General features: G+C 41.4%; 1 protein-coding gene across 1 annotated transcript; it reads left to right on the forward strand.

Annotated features, from left to right (window-relative positions):
• Positions 1-23,022, forward strand: tmem38a (transmembrane protein 38A). Its single transcript, XM_041231186.1, has 6 exons — positions 1-256; positions 13,150-13,306; positions 15,890-16,074; positions 18,080-18,167; positions 18,371-18,488; positions 21,523-23,022. The coding sequence occupies exons 1-6, from the start codon at positions 133-135 to the stop codon at positions 21,739-21,741; spliced, it is 891 nt and encodes a 296-aa protein (XP_041087120.1). The 5' UTR covers positions 1-132; the 3' UTR covers positions 21,742-23,022.
• The last annotated feature ends 3,067 nt before the right edge of the window (positions 23,023-26,089 follow it).

Consider the following 26,089-nt stretch of genomic DNA (forward strand, 5'->3'; position numbering starts at 1 on the left):
AAAGCCTAGTAGGGCAATTTAAACAGCTGTATATTAATAGAAGCGGCCGGGTCAGTGGAGACTGGAGGTCTGGACAGGAGGACAGGACAGGGAGAGAACCACAGAGAAGGAATTACCGTATTTTGTTAAAAAATGGAAGTCCTCGCGGCCCTGAATCTGGGCGATTTTGCTCAATATTTTTCAAAAATGTCAATGTTCCCCCTGTTTGACCTGGCATATTACATCGTATCCATCCTGTACCTGAAATACGAACCAGGTGAGCGTGGCTTTTTTACTTCGCTCACGGTTTCATTTGTAAACGGAGCACTGTATGGATAGTATACACGTCTTTACCGTCAAGTTGTCTTTGCATTGCTAGACGCATTAACCGGAAACAGGAATAATTTACAGAGGCAACTGTCAAAACGGGGTTCAGCGTATTAGGTTTCATACAGATGATAAATAACGCTTTTAAAACCACGTAACAAAGTAAAACAATAATGTTACAGTATCAAATGTTTTAAAATAAATGTTATTGAAGTAAATTATTTAAACAAATACATAAATAACATATTTGGTTTTGAAATTGGTATCTTTAAGTATTGTATATGTTGTGTTATGGTAGTTTAATGATCAGGTATTGCTAGTTGTGTAGATTCTATGTATATTTTCTTTACCAAACCATAGTGTGCTGATCTTAATGCCTTGCCATGGTTCATGGATACTCTTTTAGCCCAAGCAAATCAAGTGATCAATTCATTTTTTTTTTTTTTTTTTTTCTGAAATTAGATCGAGGTGCTTTGCGTGCAGCTCGGGTGACCAACAGGGCAAAAATAGAACTTCCCTAAATAGTGGCTAGTCAGGATCAGGTTCACTCGACTGGATCTGCGAACACACTTCTGTGAAGATTAGTTTCCTGAACGAGTTAAAACTTTGTTTAACTAGTTTCACGCCCAAGCTTAGAGCTGGCTCCTCAAACAGACCAAGGGTTGGTCAACAAAAGACTTGTCCTTCTGGGAATTCCAGCAGTGCTTGATACTGCAGAGCTGGTAACCAGCTTTTAATTGGTCATATTGGTTCAACAGGCTGCGACTGTGAACTCATCCATCTCTCATTTACTAGTTCTTGCTGTTATTTTCAGCAGGAATGCTTCCTATGGTAATATAATCTGATATGGGTTCGGTATCAGTGTTCAAAGTTGAACGCTATAGCTTCCAATAATATCATCCTTTATTTGGACAGTTTTGAGGTCAGTTAGATATTTGGAAATGGACAAGCATTCAAAATTTATTCAAAAATGTAATTCCCTAGTTAATCTCTAGTCCACGTTTTCATGAAGACTTGGTTTCATGTACTGTATGTTTTGCTGTTTGAGAGCCTATTTTTTTCTAATAACACAATTTTATGCAGCTGAAATATTTGGGACACCCTATTTTCCCCTGAACTTCAGTCCTGTATAGTTTCACAGTAGTTGCTATGGCCATTATTTTATTTTAACGAACATGATTTGTGCAAGATTTGAGACAAATTCCATTACTAAGTTCATATTCATTAGTATGCAAATATTGATGAAAATTCTCCTTCACTTGCTTTTTCAACACAGAAAATGAGAAATATTTCCCAAGCGTTTTAACTTCATGAACTCTGTATGCGATTGTGGCCTCTAGTTCTGGTTTCTGTACTGCTCTTAAAATGTGTGTACCGGTCTTTTTCAAGCTCTCACTATGCTTTAATACGCTAATATGCTTTATATTTAACATATGTGCTGGCAGGCGTTGTAGAAGCAAACGCTGCTGTCTGCAGTGCACATGGCAGCATACACATCCTCTTACTACCAACCCAACTGCTGTTTCAGCCGTGCGCAGTATCAGTGAATACAGAATCTATCAACTGCTGTTTCAGCCGTGCGCAGTATCAATGAATACAGAATCTATCAACTGCTGTTTCAGCCGTGCGCAGTATCAGTGAATACAGAATCTATCAACTGCTGTTTCAGCCGTGCGCAGTATCAGTGAATACAGAATCTATCAACTGCTGTTTTGGCTTCATGGAAATATTTATAAGGGTGTCCAAGCCTAAAGTTTTGAAACCAAAAAATCTTAAAAAAATAAATAAAATACACAAAAAAATCCCAACACTCAGAGGAAACCCTGCGTGTGAACACTGCAGGACTTCTCAGCATGGGTTACAATGCTATACATGTCATTGTGTGAACACTGCAGGACTTCTCAGCATGGGTTACAATGCTATACATGTCATTGTGTGAACACTGCAGGACTGCTCAGCATGGGTTATCATGCTATACATGTCATTGACACTGGATACAAAATACCAGTGAAGCTTTTTTTTTTTTTTTTTTTTTAGCTTTGTAATAAGCAGTTACAGAATTGGAGATTAAATATAGCCTGACAACACCACCGGGGAATTACACCTCAGAATATGAATAAAATAATTTAGGTTAGGATGATTTGATATATATATGGTTTGCAGAAGTATTCACCCCACTGCAAAGTTTTCACATTTTGTTGGCACCTAAACGTACTCCAAGACGCTTTCAAATTAGACTTTACATGTAACATCTACGCAAACTACTCCAGATTGATAAAGTTAAAAAAATGTATATAGAATATAAATAAGATTTGCAGAGAAAAACAGATTAATCTCAGTTACATAAGTATTCAACCCCTTTGCTACTGCAGCCCTAAATCAGCTCAGGTGCAAATGATTTGTTTGAAAGATCACAAAATTAGTAACACAGTTTGAGCCTGTGTGTACGCAAAGTGGTTTAACTTGTAGATAATTTGCCTCAGGTATATAAAGACTTTCAAGCTGCAATTCACATAGTGATCCAACAAAGCAACATTGACGACCAAGGATCTTTCGAAACAAGTCATGGATAAAGTGGTAGAGAGGCACAGAGCAGGAGAAGGGTACAAGGTGCTGATTATCCCTCTCAGCACGGTGAAGTCCATCATTAAGAAGTGGAAGATGCATCATACCACCCAGACACTACCCAGATCAGGTCACCCTCCCAAACTGAGCAGCCGAGCAAGCAGGAAACTGGTTCGAGATGTAACTCAGAAGCCAACAATGACCTTGAGAGATCTGCAAAGTTCTGTGTCTGAGATGGGAGTCAGTGTTCACACATCAACAATAAGCCGGTCCCTACACAAAGCTGGCCTGTATGGACAGGTGGCAAGAAAGAAGCCATTACTCAAAAAGCCTCATCTTAAAGCATGTGTGGAGCTTGCAAAAAAGCATGTAGATGATACTGCAGACATGTGGAAAAAGTTTTTTTGTCAGGCGAGACAAAAATTGAACTTTTCGGTCAAAATTCCGAGCGTTACATCTGGCGCAAGCCCAGCACTGCACATCATCCAGTCAACACCATCCCAGTTGTCAAGCATGGTGGTGGCAGCACCATGTTATGGGAATGCTTCTCTTCAGCAGGAACTGGGAAGCTTGTCAGGGTAGAGGGGAGAATGGATGGTGCAAAGTACAGGCGAATCCTTGAGGAAAACTTGTTTGAGTCAGCCAAAATTCTGAAACTGGGGAGGAAATTCACAATTCAGCAGGACAATGACCCGAAGCACAAAGCCAAAGCAACACTGGAGTGGTCTTGAGTTGTCCAGTCAAAGTCCTGATTTGAATCCAATTGAAAATTTATGGCAAGACTTGAAGATTGCAGTCCATCGACGATCCCCAACAAACTTATCAGAACTGGAGCAATTTTCCCCTGAAGAATGGCCAAAAATGTCACCATCCTTCTGTGCAAAGCTAGTAGAGACCTATCCAAAAAGACTCATAGCAGTAATTGCTGCAAAAGTTGCTTCTACCAAGTATGGACTTAAGGGGCTGAATACTTCTGAACCAGTAAATTTCATTTTGTACATTTTCTTTGCAAGTTTTGCTGACATTTAACATCCTCCTCATATAACAGGGTTCAGTGTAACCACTACAGCTTTGAATAAAAAAAAGTTTGAAAAACTGTGCATAAATTATTTGTAATTCAACAAAATCTCACATTATTATACTTTTTCAACTGTCAGCTAATAAAGGTAGTGGGCTGGGGTACACAGGGGTCCTCCTGTATTTTGTAAAGCAGATAACGAATAACGAATGTACGAGAGCCTCCACGTTACAGTAGCCCACGACTGCACATTCACACCGCTACGGTGCACTGCAGTTTATTTGTAAGGGAGTGCCTACATAAATACCCAGAGTTGTAAACAACTGAAAGGATGGAGTTAAACAACTGTCAGAAATACTTGTGTGCATAAAAAAGTATTCCACGTTGTCGTCAAATAAATGTGTAAGTTACTAAAAAAAAAAAAAAAAAAAAAGAAGTTTCACGCTCAGAAAAAAGACTTGTTGGCGAAGCTCCGGCAGCCACAGCCGAATGATGATGCGATCAACAAGTATTTTAAACGCGTGTTCGGGTTCCACTTGCAGTCTAGTGTAAATATAGGCAGAGCTGTGTTTTAGTTGCGTTGCGCGCATTCTCAGCTAGACATGCCTTCCTTTAACCCTCCTGGAGAGTCAGTTCGAAGCCCATGTATCCATTTCTCTTGTTCTTGTAACAGTATTTTATCATGCTCACCCCCCTTGGATTCTTAACCAATCAAGTACACAAGAATGAATTGGGTGTCGCAGTGCTGAACAAACTGAATAATTGCCCCAAAACGCCACTTGGTGCAAATAGGTTAATCTTTATTGAACAGGGAGTCCATAGAGTACAGTTTACAATCCACAAGTATGTGCCGCGAGGTCCAACACACTGGTTTGCCAGGTTATTCTGCAGCCTGTATAACTCTCAACGGTGTGCTAGTATGAGGGTGATCCCAGGTTATTCTGCAGCCTGTATAACTCTCAACGGTGTGCCAGTATGAGGGTGATCCCAGGTTATTCTGCAGCCTGTATAACTCTCAACGGTGTGCCAGTATGAGGGTGATCCCAGGTTATTCTGCAGCCTGTATAACTCACAACAGTGTGCCAGTATGTGGGTGATCCCCGGTTATTCTGCAGCCTGTATAACTCTCAACGGTGTGCCAGTATAAGGGTGATCCCAGGTTATTCTGCAGCCTGTATAACTCTCAACGGTGTGCCAGTATGACGGTGATCCCAGGTTATTCTGCAGCCTGTATAACTCTCAACGGTGTGCCAGTATGAGGGTGATCCCAGGTTATTCTGCAGCCTGTATAACTCTCAACGGTGTGCCAGTATGACGGTGATCCCAGGTTATTCTGCAGCCTGTATAACTCTCAACGGTGTGCCAGTATGAGGGTGATCCCAGGTTATTCTGCAGCCTGTATAACTCTCAACGGTGTGCCAGTATGAGGGTGATCCCAGGTTATTCTGCAGCCTGTATAACTCACAACGGTGTGCCAGTATGTGGGTGATCCCAGGTTATTCTGCAGCCTGTATAACTCTCAACGGTGTGCCAGTATGAGGGTGATCCCAGGTTATTCTGCAGCCTGTATAACTCTCAACGGTGTGCCAGTATGAGGGTGATCCCAGGTTATTCTGCAGCCTGTATAACTCTCAACGGTGTGCCAGTATGAGGGTGATCCTAGGTTATTCTGCAGCCTGTATAACTCTCAACGGTGTGCCAGTATGAGGGTGATCCCAGGTTATTCTGCAGCCTGTATAACTCTCAACAGTGTGCCAGTATGAGGGTGATCCCAGGTTATTCTACAGCCTGTATAACTTTCAATGGTGTGCCAGTATGAGGGTGATCCCAAGTGGTGTATGAAAAGGAAATGGTTTAAATGTTTGAAAGACATTTGCTCTGATGAACTGCTACGCTAGATTCGTAGCCCTCCTATTGGCAAACCTGGGAGAACGTTTAATACGTTGCCCAGTCTTAAATCTATGAATAAAATGTGCCAAATAAGATTTAACAATCGATTTCATCCTCATACTGGCAAACGATTGAAGGTTCTATAGAATAGCCTGTCAAACAAGTGTAATTTAAGGCAATTTAAATAGCTGTATACTAGTATTGACTGGGTTGGAGACTTTACAGTGGAGACAGGAGGTCTTTTATTAAATGTAGGTACTTGCAGACATGAATTTGAGCGATGTTCCTGAATATTTTTCATACATGGCCATGTTCCCCCTGTTTGACTTGGCTTATTACATTGTATCCATCCTCTACCTGAAATACGAACCAGGTGAGCGTGGCCTTTTTACTTTCTCTTTGCGCACGGTTTCATTTGTATAGTGGGTCACTATGGACATTATACATGTATTTAACTTTAAAGGCGTAATTTTGTGAGACCGAACAGAACTGTACAATTTGATTTGGCGAAACCGTTCTGCCTTCCCGCCGTGGAGCGACTGGCCTGCAGCTCCACACTGTGTAACATGGCGGCGTCCTGCAGGTACTGCTGATTGTGTATTATAATTAGTGACAAACTGTACTTACTGGCAAAATACAATAAACGTAGCCTTGATTTACGATGGTCTGTACTGTATGCAAGATTTTGTGTATATTTGACCCATAATAATATTATTATTATTATAATTTTTAACATATGATATCTGAAGAGCCGCGAGGCCAGTCAAGAAAAATAGAAAATTAATTTGCAACTGGGAATTTCTATTTTTGAAATGGGAGATTTTGTCCTTAAAACTAAAATCGAACAAACTTATTTTGCGAAAAGGCTAAAACCTTTTCCTGTTCCATGTTAAAAAAGCTGAACCAGGGACACTACTATAGAATCTTTGGCTAAACGTGCCAAGAGGGGTATTGCTGCAGAACGAAAGCTCAAACAGCGTAGCTCACACAGGGTAGCTCACACAGCATAGCTCACACAGGGTAACTCACACAGCGTAGCTCACACAGCGTAGCTCACACAGGGTAGCTCACACAGCGTAGCTCACACAGGGTAGTGCTGTGTGCTCAACTCTTAATAGACGTCATCATTATATGCTACAGCCCGATCACACAAGGGTGATAAATGCAGGTACTAAACAAAGTATTATGGTCACGTGGTAGGGGTGTTGAGGTTCAAAACTTAGGTAACAGAGTAATAAAAAAAAAAAAATCCACGTCTTATATATATATATATATATATATATATATATATATATATATACGTGTGTGTGTGTGTGTGTGTGTGTGTGGGAGCTACACTGTGGGAGCCTTCGTTCTGCCGCTGTATACTCTCATGCATGTGCGAAGTCTGTTCAGTGTACACCTCTCAAAGTTCCGTCTGTTGTCCGTTGCATTACTGGATGTACATAGCAAAAATTATTTACAGAGGCAACTGTCAAAACAGGGTTCAACGTATTAATTTTCATACTGATAACAGGGGTGTGCAGTTTTTGAAAAAAAGTTCTTGTCCGAGGGACAGAATACTAGAAAAATCTGCATCTTATAAGTCTAGTTTGGCCCTTCCAGTCACACAAAACAGTAATTTTGCAGTTTTCACATGGTTATACCGTGCTTTTTTTTTACACTTTGACCACTTTTTTAAACTTTTAAATTGCATTTCCTGCCTCAAGATGGCTTCCCGTGTACCCACACGGACCTCTCAGAACTACATTTCCCATCACCCTCCTATCACATATGTAATTGTGATGGATTTACCAGTAAGCAGGAGTGGCATTGCAGGGGAGATGAAGGGTTGTTTCAGTTCCAAGTGACTGTTTTCTAAGCATTATTTGTGAATGCTTATTCACCATGGCTACACCCTGTTAGAAAATTGACTTGACTGCATGTTTCTAATGCTGAACGTGAGAGTACATGTGTACATTTGTTTTAAGCACTCGCCCAGAGGACTACTGAAACACAGACATCAACTAGTCCTCATCAGATTGAATTCACCTCGGGCGAGCAAGAGTTTCTAACCCTGCTGCACAAGCAGGCCTAAATAAGATTTGATACCCTGTGACCAGGATGACTTGTGTTGGCGTCAGACCAGGAAGAGACAGACTCAGTACTACAAGTATGAACTCTGATGTGCGTCTTTATTATAAATAAATAAAAGATTTAAACAAAACAAAATGCTTTTCAAAATAAAACACTTTTCACAACAAAACGGCACAATGGCCAAAACAGTAATTTTGCAATTTTCACATGGTTATACTATGCATTTACCACGGATTGCCATAATTTTTTATGTGCTTTATCATACCTCTAGGCTTTTATAATGCTTTCACTGCTTAACCCTTTGCGGTCCAATGTCGGTCCAGGTCCAACATTACAATTTTCCCTTTCCAGTCCGATCTCGGACCCTGTCCCACATCACCGAAAAGACGTAAAGCACAGGTCTCTAGTTAGTTTTTTCTCTGGATAAAGTAGAGAAAACCTTTCAATGGCCGAGTGAGACCAACAGGAGCCGAATGAAACCTGAAAAAAAGGGCGTATCTCATAGCCCATGCACCACAGAGATAACATGGATATAACAAAGGAGACAGCTGCTTCTGCACCCAGCACTCAAAGAATACCACAGACATTTGCAGAGCTTTTTGAGATGTTATAGTAATAAAATAATGACTTGGATCGCATTATTGAGGAGTTTGGTGATAAAACGAGTGATCAGGAGAGGATTTGTCAGTATGCACGTCTATAAAGAGGTATGTGAAAAATACAGTGAACAAGGCATGGGGCTTTGCTGGATGTACAGAGTGTGCTTTTAAACTTGTTTTACTCTGAAAAAGCATGTGTAGGATAAGCAGCGAGTGTGAAAATAAATTGGATCTGACCTGCCTGACAAGCTCTGAATAAATGGACTGCAAAGGGTTAATACACTATGCTTTGGTAAACTTTCAACATGGTGACACCTGTTAATTACTATGATTTACTAAAGTGATTTTGATACCTTACTATTGCATGTTAAATGTTCTCTTAATTCTTCAAAAAGGATTGAATTACATTGTGTACTGCGTTGTTCTACTGGCAGGGGCCTTTTACAGTTAACTTGACAAGTGCTTAAATATGTTCCTGGCTCTGATGAAAGAAGTAGACAAGGTCAGTGTCCAAGGGTCAGGGTTTGAAGGCTATCCTGTGCCATAGTGCTTATTTATATCCTAAGTCTTAAAGTATCGCTTTCAGAGAAACTGCGGGCTAATCATTCCTCACAGAGCCAGCATGGGAGCAGCTGTCTGTAGAGATCCATGTGCATCTCAGTCTCATTATTTCATTTAGACTAAATCAGGACTCAGCATTGCTGGCTGTGGTGCAAGCTGGCACAGCAGCCACTAGGACTCAGCATTGCTGGCTGTGGTGCAAGCTGGCACATCAGCCATTATGACTGAGTGGAAGGGGAGGTGGGGGGTGTTCAGATCAGGATTGAGGTGCTCCCTCTCGCTCTCTCTCTCTCTCTCTCTCTCTTGCAAAGGCCATAGCTAGTGCCATTGTTCTTCTTAAATAAAGAAACCTTTGAATTCCAGTAAGTCATCCTACTGGATGTTAAGGATGTCAGTCACAAGGGGAAGCAGCTGGTTAATATGTCACTAATATTGGTGGTGCAGAGAGAGAGATAGGCAGAGGATTATGATGATGTTCATCCTAGACATGCTGATTTCAATTGAGGTCAGGGGATTGTGGTGGCCACCTAGAGAGTAGCCATCAGGGTTCAGCATTGCCTGGTGGACTTGATGCTAAGCAAACGATTTGTTTGGCCTTTCAGAGTAATGGAGGGACCCAGGCTATACCAGCAGAGCACACCTCTCACCAGGGCCATACCTGATCCAACTGGCTTGACAGGTCCTTGTAAACTGGCCAGGCAGTGCATATGAAATATGAAATCTCTATTTTTCTTCCCTGTTGTTCTGTAAGAGATGCAATGGCAGTGTTGCAGGTGCAAGATATATGCATGACCCAAGCTATTCAGTGTTTGACTTCTCCATTTGGCCATTTATAAGTTAAAAGTGACAAATTATAATATTTAACTAAAAAGCTTCTAAAAGATTAATCCTGCTTCACTTTTTAATTCTTTCAAGTCTTAAACTCAGGCTAGCCCTTCACCCAGTTGTGGGTTTCAGGTATACAGGGGCTCTCAAAAGTATTCCCTTCCCTTGGACTTTTCCACATTTTATTGTGTTACAACATGGAATCAAAATGGATTTAACAAAATGGAACACAAAAAAGTCCATAATTTCAAAGTGAAAAATAAAATCTACAAATTGTTATTGTTATTGTTCTAAATTAATTACAAATATAAAACAGAAAATAATTGATTGCATAAGTATTCACCCCCTTTGCAATGACACACCTACATAAGCTCTGGTACAACCAGTTGTCTTTAGAAGTCACATAGAGTCCACGTGTGTGCAGTTAAGGTGTTCCACATGATTTCAGGTTAAATACACCTGTCTCTGGGAGGTCCCACAGTTGGTTAGTACATTTCCTAACAAAACCTGCATCATGAAGACGAAGGAACATTCAAAGCAAATCCGGAATAAGGTTCTTCAGAAGCACCAATCAGGGGTAGGCTATAAGAACATTTCCAAGGCACTGAATATCCCCCGGAGCACAGTAAAGTCCATTATTAAGAAGTGGAGAGAATTTGGCACAACTGTGAATATGTCTAGAACAGGCCGTCCTCAAAACTGAGTATCCGGGCGAGAAGGGCAGACTCCCACAATTCTCTGTGTAAAAAAGTGGCTCATATTTTCTGTTCTGAATGCCCCCTTTATCTAATCTCCAGTTGTGACCCTTGGTCCTTGTTTGTTTTTTCAGGTCGAAAAAGTCTCATTGACATTGTCAATACCTTTTTAGGATTTTGAATGTTTGAATCAGATCACTGCATTATCTTCTTTGTTCAAGACTGAATAGATTCAATTCTTTTAGCCTGTCTGCATATGACATGCTTTTCAAACCCGGGGTAATTCTGGTCGCTCTTCTTTGCTCTCTTTCTACAGCAGCAATATCCTTTTTGTGCCGAGGTGACCAAAACTGAACACAATATTCAAGATGAGGTCTTACTAATGCACTGTACAGTTTTAACTTTACTTCCCTCGATTTAAATTCAACACTTTTCACTATATATCCGAGCATTTTGAATGACCTTTGCTGCTGCAAATGTTTGCCGCCACTCCTATTTTTGTGTTGCCTGCAAATTTAACAAGTTTGCTTACTATACCAGAATCTAAATCATTAGTGTAGATTAGGAATAGCAGAGGACCTAATACTGATCCCTGTGGTACTCTACTGGTTACCTCACTCCATTCTGAGGTTTCTCCTCTAATCAGTACTTTCTGTTTTCTACATGTTAACCACTCCCTAATCTATGTGCATGCATTTCCTTGAATCCCTATTGCGTTCAAGAATTAATCTTTTATGCGGGACTTTGTCAGAAGTTTTCTGGAAATCTAAATAAACCATGTCATATGAAGTAGAGATAGAGGGTCGGAGACACTTCTTCACACAGAGAGTGGGGACGATGCAATAGGTTATCAGGGGTTTCTCATTGGGAACCTTTAAGACCCGACTTGACAAAGTTCTGGAACTGGAGGATCACTGATGGTCCGAATGGTTTTCTGAGTTCATGTATTTTCTTATGTTCTCAAGCTCTTAGTACAGCTGAGTGGGTATTGATAAGATTAGCGAAACACAAGTCCTTGCTTGTTCTGTTTACTAAGGGCTGGGCTGTTAGAAATATCCCTGCAGCACACATATACACACACTCCCATTCAGCAGCTGAGATAGGCACAAGGACAGGTTCTGATTTTTTACTCCCCTTTTAGGTGTAATTCATTACCCTTTGATCTGAATGTGATTCTTGTTATGAAATGTTTAATTTCATAATTAGTTGTTAGAATCACGTCTAAACTTATTGACTAGTCCTGCAACACTCAACACTCATGCTTTTAACAGTTTTAAGTCACCAGGATGTGATGACAGAACCAGAATATGATATAAAGTGAATTGAAACATAGAGAGAGAGAGAGAGAGAGAGAGAGAGAGAGAGAGAGAGAGAGAGAGAGAGAGAGAGAGAGAGAGAGAGAGAGACATATACATTGTGGCCCTGGAGAGAGTCCAGCAAAGAGCAGCCAGACTAATCCCAGGCTTAGTATTCCTTTTTTCCACCAGATGTCACTGTTTTCCAAGGTTTGACTAACTGTCACAGGGACGGCCGAAGTGGGCGGCGTCAGAACCAGGAAAAAGGCAATACACGGCTCACATACTGTAAACCATGCTTTGGTATAGTGTAGCGTGCAAGGCCACACTTAACGCACTGTGTTCAGTTCTGGTCACCACAGCACCAAAAGACATTGTGACACTGGAGAGAGTCCAGCAAAGAGCAGCCAGACTAATCCCAGGCTTAGTATTCCTTTGTTGTCTGTATCACACATTTATATTTTTAAACCTAGTGACATTTTTAATCGCATCATCGTTCATAAATCAACTTGGGAATATATTTCTCATAGAGGGATCGCAGTGTTTTCAGATCACGCTCCCTCCTTTGTAGAGGGATCGCAGTGTTTCTCCGTTTCCAGACTCCTCCCCCTTCTCACGCTCCCTGCAGTGTTTTCAGATCACGCTCCCTCCTTCATAGAGGGATCGCAATGTTTTCAGGTCATGCGCCCTCCTTCGCAGAGAGATCGCAGTGTTTTCAGATCACGCTCCCTCCTTTGTAGAGGGATCGCAGTGTAGAGGGATCGCAGTGTTTTCAGATCACGCTCCCTCCTTTGTAGAGGGATCACAGTGTTTTCAGATCACGCTCCCTCCTTTGTAGAGGGATCACAGTGTTTTCAGATCACGCTCCCTCCTGCAACAGTGCTGGTTTTGTATCACACAATACAGCACTTAAACAGAGCATATGTAGTTTATTTCTTTAGAAATTAGTAAAAGAAACATACCTGATTTACTGACCTAATTTAATGACAGGTATCCCATCGCAGTCCTGTGATTGGCTGTAGTTTTCATGTTGATTTCTCTCCCCAGGTGCGGTGGAGGTATCTCGTCGCAGTCCTGTGATTGGCTGTAGTTTTCATGTTGATTTCTCTCCCCAGGTGCGGTGGAGGTATCTCGTCGCAGTCCTGTGATTGGCTGTAGTTTTCATGTTGATTTCTCTCCCCAGGTGCGGTGGAGGTATCTCGTCGCAGTCCTGTGAGTGGCTGTAGTTTTCATGTTGATTTCTCTCCCCAGGTGCGGTGGAGGTATCTCGTCACAGTCATGTGATTGACTGTAGTTTTCATGTTGATTTCTCTCCCCAGGTGCGGTGGAGGTATCTCGTCGCAGCCCCGTCGCCTCTTGGTTCAGTGCCATGCTTTACTGCTTTGCAAGTTACGTCCTTGCTGATGTTCTGCTGGGAAATTCTCCCATCGACTACTTCAACAACAACTCCCATGTGCTGCTGGCCTCTGCTGTGTGGTGAGTACAGGCAGTCTTCCACAGTAATGTATGAGAGGTTCTCCTTGCTGTTGAAACAGTCCCAGGGTTGATCCCAGCTGCTTTAAGCTGAAGTTCAGTAATGGCACTGAACAAGTCCAGGGAACACATCGCCACCTATTGTTGCTTTTCTTAGCATTAGCACTGGCAGAGTAGGGGGAGGAGAGAAGAAGGTCGCCTCTTTGGCCATGCTTTACTGCTTTGCAAGACTACATCCTTGCAGAATGTTCCTGGGAAATTCTCACCTGGCTCTACTTCAACAACAACTCCCATGTGCTGCTGGCCTCTGCTGTGTGGTGAGTACAGGCAGTCTTCCACAGTAATGTATGAGAGGTTACTCCTTGCTGTTGAAACAGTCCCAGGGTTGATCCCAGTTTTCTGCTTTAAGCTGAAGTTCAGTAATGGCACTGAACAAGTCATGTGTGGTCGGAAAAGGCACTGTGTTGTATTTTATTGTATTGTTTTGTGTGTGTATTGTTTTGTGTGTGTATTGTTTTGTGTGTATTGTTTTGTGTGTGTATTGTATTGTTTGGTATTGTTTTGTGTGTGTATTGTTTTGTGTGTGTATTGTTTTGTGTGTGTATTGATTTTGAGGCAGGTATTGGTGTGTGGTATTGTTTTGTTTGTTGTGTTGTTGTGTGTGTATTGAGATTGTTTGGTATTGTTTTGTGTGTGTATTGTTTTGTCGGAAAAGGTACTTGTTTTGTGTGTGTATTGTTTTGTGTGTGTATTGTTTATTGTATTGTTTTGTGTGTGTATTGTTTTGTGTGGGTATTGTTTTGTGTGTGTATTGTTTTGTTTGGTGTATTGTTTTGTGTGTGTATTGTATTGTTTGGTATTGTTTTGTGTGTGTATTGTTTTGTGTGTGTATTGTTTTGTGTGTGTATTGTATTGTTTGGTATTGTTTTGTGTGTGTATTGTTTTGTGTTGTTTTGTTTGTGTATTGTTTTGTGTGTGTTTGTGTGTGTATTGTTTTGTGTGTGTATTGTATTGTTTGGTATTGTTTTGTGTGTGTATTGTTTTGTGTTGTATTGTTGTGGTATTGTTTTGTGTGTGTATTGTTTTGTGTGTATTGTTTTGTGTGTGTATTGTTTTGTGTGTATTGTTTTGTGTGGTATTGTTTTGTGTGTGTATTGTTTTGTGTGTGTATTGTATTGTTTGGTATTGTTTTGTGTGTGTATTGTTTTGTGTGTGTATTGTTTTGTGTGTGTATTGTTTGGTATTGTATTGTTTTGTGTGTGTATTGTATTGTGTGTATTTTGTTGAACCGGTCACTGGCTTAGCCGTCTGGTAGAAATTAAGAAAAGTTTAGTTTTGTACTCCTGGAAGAGTTAGACTTATTTTATTTTTGTAAATAATAAAATTGCTTTAAACTGCAAGTTCTTGTGTCTGGGTCTGCTGTTCAAGGGTGCAAAAGAGCCGAAGCAGAGAGGGGCACAATGACTTAATCTTCCTCTCTCCTCCCCCTACTCTGCCACACAGTGTCTTAAAGTACACATAGATAGCAAAATAATTCTAGTAAATCGTATCTATGTACTACCTTACAGCTCACATTTTCCTCTATGAAAGAGGCACACATTGTGTTGAGCATGTTTGATTTTTAAGACAATTTTGTATAGCATTTTTAAACAAAGAGCTGCTGAACAGATCGTGTTCCATGCTGCACGTCCTGTTGAAGGAACACAAGATCTATACAGAGTTGGGAGTCTTTGTAGGACACGTATTCTGAATTATCATTTTTTGAGACAGCGACTTTTTTAAAAATATGTATTTCTCCAGAAAAAAAAATCCCAAACATTCTAAATGCTATTTATTTTCTTTAAAAGAAATCCTGTTAGTTTTACATATTGTCAAGCATGTGAGTATCAATCGCTGCTTTTCCTGTGACCCGAAGTGTTTTCAATGTTGATCTCATTCCTTCATGTGACTTTATGAAGCTGATCGGAAGGGTAGCGTTGATATCTGCAAGGAGCGTTCAATAAATAACGAATAGCTTCAAATAAATTCCTATTAAAAAAATAAAATGACCCTTCCGGTAAAGACACTCAGCATGGAGTGCAGGATTCACCCTATAGCCTGGAGGTCGCAGGTTCGAGTCCAGGCTATTCCATTGCCGACTGTGGACGGGAGCTACCAGGGGGCGGCGCACAGTTGGCCGAGTGCCACCCGGGGGCAGCGACTCCTGCAGATTAGCCAGGCGCCTGCGGGCTTGTCTGTAAGCTGCCCAGAGCTGCGTTGTCCTCTGTCGCTTTAGCTCTGGGTTGGTTTCATGGTGAAAAGAAGTGGTCGGCTGACGGCACACATTTCGGAGGACAGTGTGTGTTCATCTTCGAAGCTCCCGAGTCAGTGCAGGGGTGGTGGCGGTGACCTGAGCCTAAAATACAATGGGATATTTCAAATTGGGAGAAAAACGGGGTAAAATAAATTGGTGACTACTAAATTATATAAATAAATAAATGACAGAATGTGTGCATTTTTGATATTGGAAAATCTGGTACCTAAGAACTGATGGAAATACATATTCTATATCATTTTTCTGAGTTGAGGGTTCTTCTTCTTCAAAAGGTACCTCATCTTCTTCTGCCCTCTGAACCTGTTCTACAAGTGTGTGGCCTTCCTGCCCGTCAAGCTGATCCTGGTGGCCATGAAGGAAGTGGTGCGCGTGCGCAAGATAGCCGCCGGAATCCACCACGCCCACCACGCCTACCACAATGGCTGGGTCATCATGGTACTCACAGGATGGGTCAAAGGTGAGGCACTGTCTCTCTGGGTACATCCAGCCAGGGGTCAGCGTTGGGACTAACACAATATGGAAGATGTTACTGTAATCTGATTACACTTTTCAGAAATACATCTCACTAAATAGACAAAATAGTTGTCTAGTGTTTGGAAAAGAAGGTACAATGAAATTAATTACTTACATCCAGTTCATTGTTTACAAATTATTTCCAACAGCACCCTCTCTGGCCACATCAGATTTCATTCTGAATTTACCAACTTTCCAAAAATGAAAAATAATCCACGTGTGGGAGGTTACTAGAGGTTCTGACCAACTCTGAAGACCCCTGATTGTTAATTCCATGCGAATCATGCTTAAGTTACTGTAACTAGTTACAAAGCTATCAAGGGCATTTAGTTGTTCATCTGTTTGGATATATTTTTAAATCTACAGCTCTGGCCAAAAGTTTTGCATCATCTAGAATTTAAGATTGAGATATGTTATTTAAAATCATTTAATCAAAGAAATTACAAAACTATGTTGCAAAAGTCTACCGAAAGCCATAATAGTAGTACAGTATTTCAAATGTTAGATTTCAAAATGTCACATTTTTCAATTTCTGTCAGTTTTTCATTAAGTATATGGAAAACTACAAAGCATTCTTAAGTATATTGGAAAACTACAAAGCATAATTCTTAGGGTGATGCAAAACTTGTGGCCACAGCTGTACTATACCCTATATGTAAAGCACCCTGCAAACAATACTTGTATATGAAGGACCCTCTACATGAAGGAGCTGGTATGGGATGATAAGTATTCATGAAGGAGCTGGTATGAGATGATAAGTATTCATGAAGGAGGCTGGTATGGGATGATAAGTATTCATGAAGGAGCTGGTATATGATATTCATGAAGGAGCTGGTATGATAAGTATCATGAAGGAGCTGGTATGGGATAATAAGTATTCATGAAGGAGCTGGTATATGATAAGTATTCATGAAGGAGCTGGTATATGATAAGTATTCATGAAGGAGCTGGTATGGGATAAGTATTCATGAAGGAGCTGGTATGCAAGGATAAGTATTCATGAAGGAGGCTGGTATGCACTGATAAATATTCATGAAGGAGCTGGTATGAGATGATAAGTATTCATGAAGGAGGCTGGTATGAGATGATAAGTATTCATGAAGGAGGCTGGTATGCATGATAAGTATTCATGAAGGAGCTGGTATGAGATGATAAGTATTCATGAAGGAGCTGGTATATGATAAGTATTCATGAAGGAGCTGGTATTCATGAAGGAGCTGGTATATGATAAGTATTCATGAAGGAGCTGGTATGAGATGATAAGTATTCATGAAGGAGCTGGTATGGGATGATAAGTATTCATGAAGGAGCTGGTATGAGATGATAAGTATTCATGAAGGAGCTGGTATGAGATGATAAGTATTCATGAAGGAGCTGGTATATGATAAGTATTCATGAAGGAGCTGGTATATGATAAGTATTCATGAAGGAGCTGGTATATGATAAGTATTCATGAAGGAGCTGGTATATGATAATTATTCATGAAGGAGCTGGTATATGATAAGTATTCATGAAGGAGCTGGTATGAGATGATAAGTATTCATGAAGGAGCTGGTATGCGATGATAAGTATTCATGAAGGAGCTGGTATGAGATGATAAGTATTCATGAAGGAGCTGGTATATGATAAGTATTCATGAAGGAGCTGGTATGGGATGATAAGTATTTGTGAAGGAGGTTGGTATGAGCTGATAAGTATTCATGAAGGAGCTGGTATGTGATAAGTATTCATGAAGGAGCTGGTATGAGATGATAAGTATTCATGAAGGAGCTGGTATGGTATGATAAGTATTCATGAAGGAGGCTGGTATGCAATGATAAGTATTCATGAAGGAGCTGGTATGGGATGATAAGTATTCATGAAGGAGGCTGGTATGGGATGATAAGTATTCATGAAGGAGTGGTATGCCATGATAAGTATTCCCCTTGACCGTTCTTTCATCCTGACAGGTTCTGGGGTGGCTCTGATTGCTAACTTTGAGCAGCTCTTACGAGGGGTCTGGAAACCAGATACCAATGAGGTTATGAACATGTCATTGTGAGTATGAGTTCCCTATCTTTGTGTTAAACAGCTTTCCATGTACAATACTTCAGATGGTAGTCCCTGGGGAGCCATGTTAGTATTACTAGGCTTGAGGCATGGCAACTGAACTGCTCCCTCATCCCCTAAGAGAATGGGTGCTCCCTCCAGTCCAATGATTTGTGTAATGTCTTCTAACCTTTTGTCTCTTCTTCCTCCAGCCCCACGAAGGCCAGCCTGTACGGTGCCATTATGTTCACTCTGCAGCAGACCCATTGGCTGCCTGTCTCCAAGAACACTCTCATCCTCCTCTTCACTGTCTTCATGGCATCTTCAAAGGTGCCAGCTTTTCTGTTCTTTCTGTTCCCCTCCATGCATTTGGTTAGCAAAATGAAATTGATGTGCATTAATCTAGTCTGAGATTATGAAACATATTGAACGCAGGGATCCTCTGTATGTGTGCCCTGGTTTAGCATTGCCTCCTCGTAGGGATGTATTCAGTGGAGGACTGCAGGGATCAGTGGAGGGACTGTTCCTGATCTACCTTAATGACCTCGATTGGAGGATAATTAGCAAGCTTGTAAAATGTGCAGACAACACAATGCTTGATACTTATTGGATCATGAAATCCAAAGGGATTTAGCCCATAGATTCTGTAAATATTGAACAAAAATCTAAAATAAAGAGAAACATAACGTAATAGTAATCTAAAAACATCAGTTTTAAAACACGTTCAATCAGTTGCAAACGACAAATTAAAACAAGGCAAAAAGAAAAGAACTACTAAACTAATACTGTTATAAAATATATTGACCTAACTCTAAAGATTAGTCTTCGGGGCTCTCTAAGCATCTCCCCTGGTAAATGAGTGTGTGGTGTGCAGGGGGAGCGATTGTCAGGAGAATGCAGGGGTCGCCGAGTGTATCCCCTGGTAAATGACTGTGTGGTGTGCACGGGAGCGATTGTCAGGAGAATGCAGGGGTCCCCGAGTGTATCCCCTGGTAAATGACTGTGTGGTGTGCAGGGGGAGCGATTGTCAGGAGAATGCAGGGGTCCCCGAGTGTATCCCCTGGTAAATGACTGCGTGGTGTGCAGGGGGAGCGATAGTCAGGAGAATGCAGGGGTCCCCGAGTGTCTCCCCTGGTAAATGACTGCGTGGTGTGCAGGGGAAGCGATAGTCAGGAGAATGCAGGGGTCCCCGAGTGTCTCCCCTGGTAAATGACTGTGTGGTGTGCAGGGGGAGCGATAGTCAGGAGAATGCAGGGGTCCCCGAGTGTCTCCCCTGGTAAATGACTGCGTGGTGTGCAGGGGGAGCGATAGTCAGGAGAATGCAGGGGTCCCCGAGTGTCTCCCCTGGTAAATGACTGCGTGGTGTGCAGGGGGAGCGATAGTCAGGAGAATGCAGGGGTCCCTGAGTGTCTCTCCTGGTAAATGACTGTGTGGTGTGCAGGGGGAGCGATAGGGCTAGGATGGGAAGGCAAAACCATCAGGGACTGTTTCTCCTCACTGCATTACAGCGGCCCAACTGGCCAGGCGCCTGGTGAGCTCAAGCGGACACCCACTTCATAAGTAGTAAGCTCATAAACAGAGAACCGGATCTGATCAAATGCATGATTTTAAGTGACGACCATTGGTGTAGTGGAGCCTGAACTTTTTTCCCTAGGCAGAACCTTGACTTAAGAATTAACTTAAGATTCTTTACCAATTTTGTTACGAAAACTCTTATATAGCGCCCAACCGTTCTGATTGTGGTGCCTGGGCACCGATGAAGCAATCCCTTTTTTCCGTGAGGAAATCAAATTAATCTTTCTGCGCTTTGCCATCGAATAAGCACTAGGAACAAAAAATCAACGTCCTATTCCCTACGTGCCACTTGCTGGCACACTCTGAATCAGAGTCCCCGGTAACGGGGCATATTTTCAATGTTTGCAGACTCAAGAATCACACATCTCCCTCACAATCGTCTCATTCTGTCAGTTGTCCTTGTGATGCAATGAAGAGAACATGAGGAACTTCTATTTCAAACTACTACTTTAAGTAGGCTAAAAAATGTTTAGTAAAATGTTGATGAAGAAGAAGACAGAAAAAGTGCATTGACCACGTTGTGTTTGTTAATTAGCTGTTACTATTGAAAGCTGCTTGTATATCGGTCAGTGCAGAGACGCAGGGATTGGAATGAACGACTGCCCCTGCAACTGGCTTAGTATGGCACTTTATGCCCTGGACATAACAATGTAAATTTGCAGGAAAAAAAAATGCATGTTAAGGTTCAGCTATGATTGTGTGGGGGAAGAATGAGGTGCTGGTGGGCTGGGACAGGAGGAATGTGTGTGCATGTTTTCCCATGTCTCTGATTGGGGGAGGTTAATTATAGGGCTTGAAGTTTTTGGTTTTAAGTTCATGTGACCTTATTTAGAAAATTAGTTTTTTAAAATTTTTTAAACCAATAAACTTGGGTTTTGGCAAATTATTTTAAATGATGTCAATCCTGCACTACTCTCTTTCTACATAAAGAAAACAGTTTTCGGAAGGCGGGCAGTGTGCAGGGACATTGCTAACGTACTGACCTACGTATGGAATACACTTGTTAGATTGACTTGTGAATGGGATGGGCTAAGAATAAAACAACGACAACTCTGTGTGGTGGATACGTGGGCAATGCTGCTGCTCACAGTTGTCAGATTCAAGTTGCATTCGGAGGTCTACAGCTATGGTCAAATGTGTTTGCAGTTTTTCATTAAGTATATGGAAACCTACAAAGCAGTGTGCAATTCACTATCTTAACGTAACATTATTCAGCAGGTTGACTTCATGACCAAAATGAGTTAATTCTATAGGGTGATGCAAAACTTTTGACCATAGCTGTACATTGCCTGAATCCTGGACATCATCACTTTCAACACAGTAAGTTACCCTTTGTATATGTATTAGAGAAACGTACATGCAATTTATTATGACAATCGAAAATCGATTTGTTTTGAGTGTTTATTTTTAAAAAACAAAAATAACCGATTTTGCCAAATAATACCCCCCCCATCTAAACAAAAAAAGAAAAGTTTTAAGAAAATCTATATTTTATTGGCATTCCAGTACTTCCAGATTTAGGACTACACTGCACTGGTGGCGACTAGTCAAGCTATTCAGCTATTTTTATGTCAACTAGAATTATTAGTATTCCTCTCTCTGAGCAATCTGTCAGGCTAAATAAACTGCTATGGGGCAGACCCTGAGTTTCTCCTCTGGACAGCCCTGAATATGAGTGCACTGATGAAATGCTTCCCCCCAGGATGTATGTGTGCTGATGAATGCTTCCCTTTGGAAGGCCCTGGATATGTGTGGGCTGATAAACTGTTTCCCTATCCCCTCTCCACAGGTTTTCATGACAGCCACACACTCCCACAGCTCCCCCTTCACGCTGGTGGAGTCCATGCTCTGCAAGGTCCTCTTCAGCTCCACAGCTGGGTCTGCTCCCCATGACAGCCATTCAGCCTCCCACGATGCACCTCACCAGCCTGCCCCTCCCTCTCCCGCCAAGAGCAAAGAGGAGCTGAACGAGGGAGCGCGCAAGAGGAAGGCAAAGAAAGCAGAATAAACAAGCCCTGGAATATCACACATAAATCTCTATAGATACAGGGTGAATTGTAATTCAACATTGTTGTTTTGTGTTGTTTCTATTTAAATGTTGACATTATTGAACACCCCCCCTGGTGGCCAAACGATGCATCACAGTGCCTGTAGGACATTCTCCTTTGCATACATCCTCCACGAGCCCAGCAGTTTCTGCAATGCTCTGACAATGTTGTATTAATTAGGAATCAAAGGTATATGTCTTGTCCTAAACTTTTGATATAAATCTGTCATTTAAAGTTAGCTTACTGAGTTGTTTGGTTCTAACGCTGCTAAATATATAAATGGTGGTCTTGTCAATAAAAGACTGCAGAAACGTTTTTTAAAATACCTCACTGTTCTGTAATGCTTAAATCTACCCTGCTTTTCCACACCCGCTCCTACCATGAGTGTTGGAAATCAATCTGTGTCCTAAAGCACTAACTATGTTTATAATATACAGTTAAATAAGAATAATTTAACATTATATAGCTGAATGTGAGCCCATTTCTGATACAAGCCATTCAGCCATTGTTTCATACAAAGACTCTATCGCTCCACATACAGTGTGACAAGATGGAAGCTAAGCAGGCACTTGCACATCCAGATGAAGGCGCTCTACGCAAGTCGAGCCTCCCACAGAAAACACAATCTGAACACTTCAAAAGACCCTTCTCCTGTTTAGTTACTGTTCCGTTACCCTCCATGATGTTTGCAGTCATGCTGGGTGTGTTTTTGCAATTTGTTTTCCTTTTTGCAGAGTCTGTCTTAAGGTCCTTTTGACTAGGGGTTCAGGATCTGCTCTTCAGTTCTAGTAGTACTGTAGGCTAGACAATGTGTATTTGAGTAAGCGCCAGCACCACCTGGTGCACAGCAGGGTGTTGCAGTAAGACTTGATTTCAAAGTGGCAGATCACTACATGGCACGGCTTGTCCGTCAGTAAAGACACTGGCTGTTCTGGCCTGTGTTACATACAGCAAGAGCAGGCAACGAGAACTGAAGAGCAGCTTCTCTCTCAACTCAGGTGAAAGAACTGAAAAACACACCAAAAAATGTAATATGAACATTAAGGGGATGCTAAATAATAAATGTAAAATTCAGTTTAGTAACGATTAAATACGTGTTTAGTTCAAGAATGCTTTTATTTGAAATGAATATGAACAACTACTTTATGACATAAGACAGTTGCCCTGTTTCTTCTCAATGTCATTTATTATTGTAATTCTCCCAACAAGTAAAATGCAATAAACCCTTATTTTGCAATGAACTCCAGTATATGGTGGCTGTGAAACATTTACTAGCAAACCTTTGAATGTGTCCTTATTTATATAATCTGCAACATACTTTTTTATGTTTAATAAGCACTTCACAAAACAAATTCACCAGCTACAGTACAGTAATAATTTATTTGTATATAGCACCTTTCATAGTGGACCACTCCCTGAGCATTGCATGAAAACACTCCCTGAGCACTACATGAACCCCCGAGCACTGCATGAAAACACCCCAAGCACTATATGAACCCCCTGAGCACTGCATGAAAAAAACCCTGAGCACTGCATGAAAACACCCCCTGAACACTGCATGAAAACACCCGAGCACTGCATGAACCCCTGAGCACTGCATGAAAACACCCCTGAGCACTGCATGAACACCCCCTGAACACTGCATGAAAACACCCATGAGCACTGCATGAACCCCCTGAACACTGCATGAAAACACCTGAGCACTGCATGAACACCCCCTGAGCACTGCATGAAAACCCCTCCTGAACACTGCATGAAAACACCCATGAGCACTGCATGAAAACACCCCCTGTGCACTGCGTGAACCCCCTGTGCACTACGTGAACCCCCTGAGCACTGCATGAAAACCCCCCTGAACACTGCATGAAAACACCCCCTGAGCACTGCATGATGCACCCCCTGAGCACTGCATGAAACCCCCTGAGCACTGCATGAACCCCCTGAGCACTGCATGAAAACACCCCCTGAGCACTGCATGAACACTCCCTGAGCACTGCATGAAAACCCCCCCTGAGCACTGCATGAAAACACCCATGAGCACTGCATGAAAACACCCCCTGTGCACTGCGTGAAATCCCTGTGCACTACGTGAACCCCCTGAGCACTGCATGACTCCCTGAGCACTGCGTGAACCCCCTGAAAGCTGCATGACTCCCTGAGCACTGCATGAACCCCCTGAGCACTGCAAGAAAAACAGAAAAACTGCATGAATACCAAGACTGAGCACTGCATGAAGACCCTAGGCACTATGTTAAAGACAGTCCCTGAGCACTGCATGACTCCCTGGGCACTGCACGGACCCCCTGAGCACTGCATGACCCCCTGAGCACTGCATGAACCCCCTGAGCACTGCATGAACCCCCTGAGCACTGCATAAACTCCCTGAACACTGACGGTCATCTAACGCTGAAAAGGATCAGTGCCGCTGCTACCGAGATGATCTTCTCTCTTCCTGCTGACAACTGATTTGTCCACAAAGAGATTGTGGAGCTGTGGTGACACAACATTGAAATTAATTAGAATTCATTCAGGGGAGGTAAAGATATCTGGAGACACACTAGAGTAAAGAAAAACAGAAAAACTACATCAATACCAAGACTAACGTCACTATCAAGACTATTAGGAATATGTTAAAGACAGTCGCTGTGACAGGCAACACAGGATACAGCAAAGGTGAAATCATGTGGTTCCACTGCAGGGGTTGTGAACACCTTTAAGTTAATCAAGCAGGCCGGCACAGTAATCAAGACACAATTATATAACCTGGCTGCTTTTGTACAAAATGGTATTTGTATGCCCAGTCCCTTTATACTAACTTGATCTGTATCAGATGTTTTTGACACATTGGAAATAGGAAGAGTAGGTGTCGGAGGAACTTTCTGGCTGAGATGGATGTTAAGACACGCGTGGTATTTTGCCTTAGGCCCTGAAACAAGCACGCTGTTTGTATTGTGAAATTCCACAAGATTCCTTTGAGATGACATTGACTCATTGCATATTTTACCATGGAAACATGTTGGATATTTTATTATATGGAATTATATTTTTAACTCTACATTCAAAAAGCACATAGAAAACAAAGACAGATACTTAATTTATAACTACATTGTGTAAATACAATTAAATTCAAAATGGTGTCTCATGTAACATAAAAAATAAAGATCAAATATACATTTACAGGACAAAACAACAGTCTCCCATTCCCTGTCTGTTCGGTGATTACAATCTCCCATTCCCTGTCTGTTCAGTGATTACAATCTCCCATTCCCTGTCTGTTCAATGATTGCAATCTCCCATTCCCTGTCTGTTCAGTGATTACAATCTCCCATTCCCTGTCTGTTCAGTGATTACAATCTCCCATTCCCTGTCTGTTCGGTGATTACAATCTCCCATTCCCTGTCTGTTCAATGATTACAATCTCCCATTCCCTGTCTGTTCAGTGATTACAATCTCCCATTCCCTGTCTGTTCAGTGATTACAATCTCCCATTCCCTGTCTGTTCAGTGATTGCAATCTCCCATTCCCTGTCTGTTCGGTGATTACAATCTCCCATTCCCTGTCTGTTCAGTGATTACAATCTCCCATTCCCTGTCTGTTCGGTGATTACAATCTCCCATTCCCTGTCTGTTCAGTGATTACAATCTCCCATTCCCTGTCTGTTCATTGATTACAATCTCCCATTCCCTGTCTGTTCAGTGATTACAATCTCCCATTCCCTGTCTGTTCAGTGATTACAATCTCCCATTCCCTGTCTGTTCAGTGATTACAATCTCCCATTCCCTGTCTGTTCAGTGATTACAATCTCCCATTCCCTGTCTGTTCAGTGATTACAATCTCCCATTCCCTGTCTGTTCAGTGTATATAATCATTCTCAGTGACTCTGGTTTTCACTGCTCTAGTACTGAGTTCACATGCTTTCCTAAACCTGCCTTTACCTGGGTTCTGGTCTGGAGAATCTGAAATGTCTGGACCAATTATAACTTGAGATGAAAAAGTATGATATTTTGACATTACAAAAGCACCCATCAAATTTTGGTACCTTCAAAAAAGAACATTATCAAGGTATTATTATTTATTATTATTATTATTATTATTATTATTATTATTATTATTATTATTACTACATATATTTGCCTGGTGTTCAGTGTTAATATTTGTCAATGTGCTGATATTAGTTTGAAAATAAGTAATGTTAAATATATTACATTATTTTAGTTCTGCTATATCAGTTTTAGAATCTTTTTAAACTAATCTCTGTATCCACCAAGATGAATTGTTGGATTGTTTTAACTAGACCAAAAAACAAAC

The sequence above is a fragment of the Polyodon spathula genome, chromosome 27 (genome assembly GCF_017654505.1).
Source record: "Polyodon spathula isolate WHYD16114869_AA chromosome 27, ASM1765450v1, whole genome shotgun sequence".
NCBI classification, from domain to species: domain Eukaryota; kingdom Metazoa; phylum Chordata; class Actinopteri; order Acipenseriformes; family Polyodontidae; genus Polyodon; species Polyodon spathula.

Excerpts from the sequence above, each read along its gene's own strand:
- tmem38a (XM_041231186.1), top strand. The coding sequence starts at position 133 with ATGGAAGTCCTCGCGGCCCTGAATCTGGGCGATTTTGCTCAATATTTT. Across the intron at positions 16,075-18,079 it reads ACTCACAGGATGGGTCAAAG|GTTCTGGGGTGGCTCTGATT; the intron begins GTGAGGCACTGT and ends TCATCCTGACAG. Across the intron at positions 18,489-21,522 it reads TCTTCATGGCATCTTCAAAG|GTTTTCATGACAGCCACACA; the intron begins GTGCCAGCTTTT and ends CCCTCTCCACAG.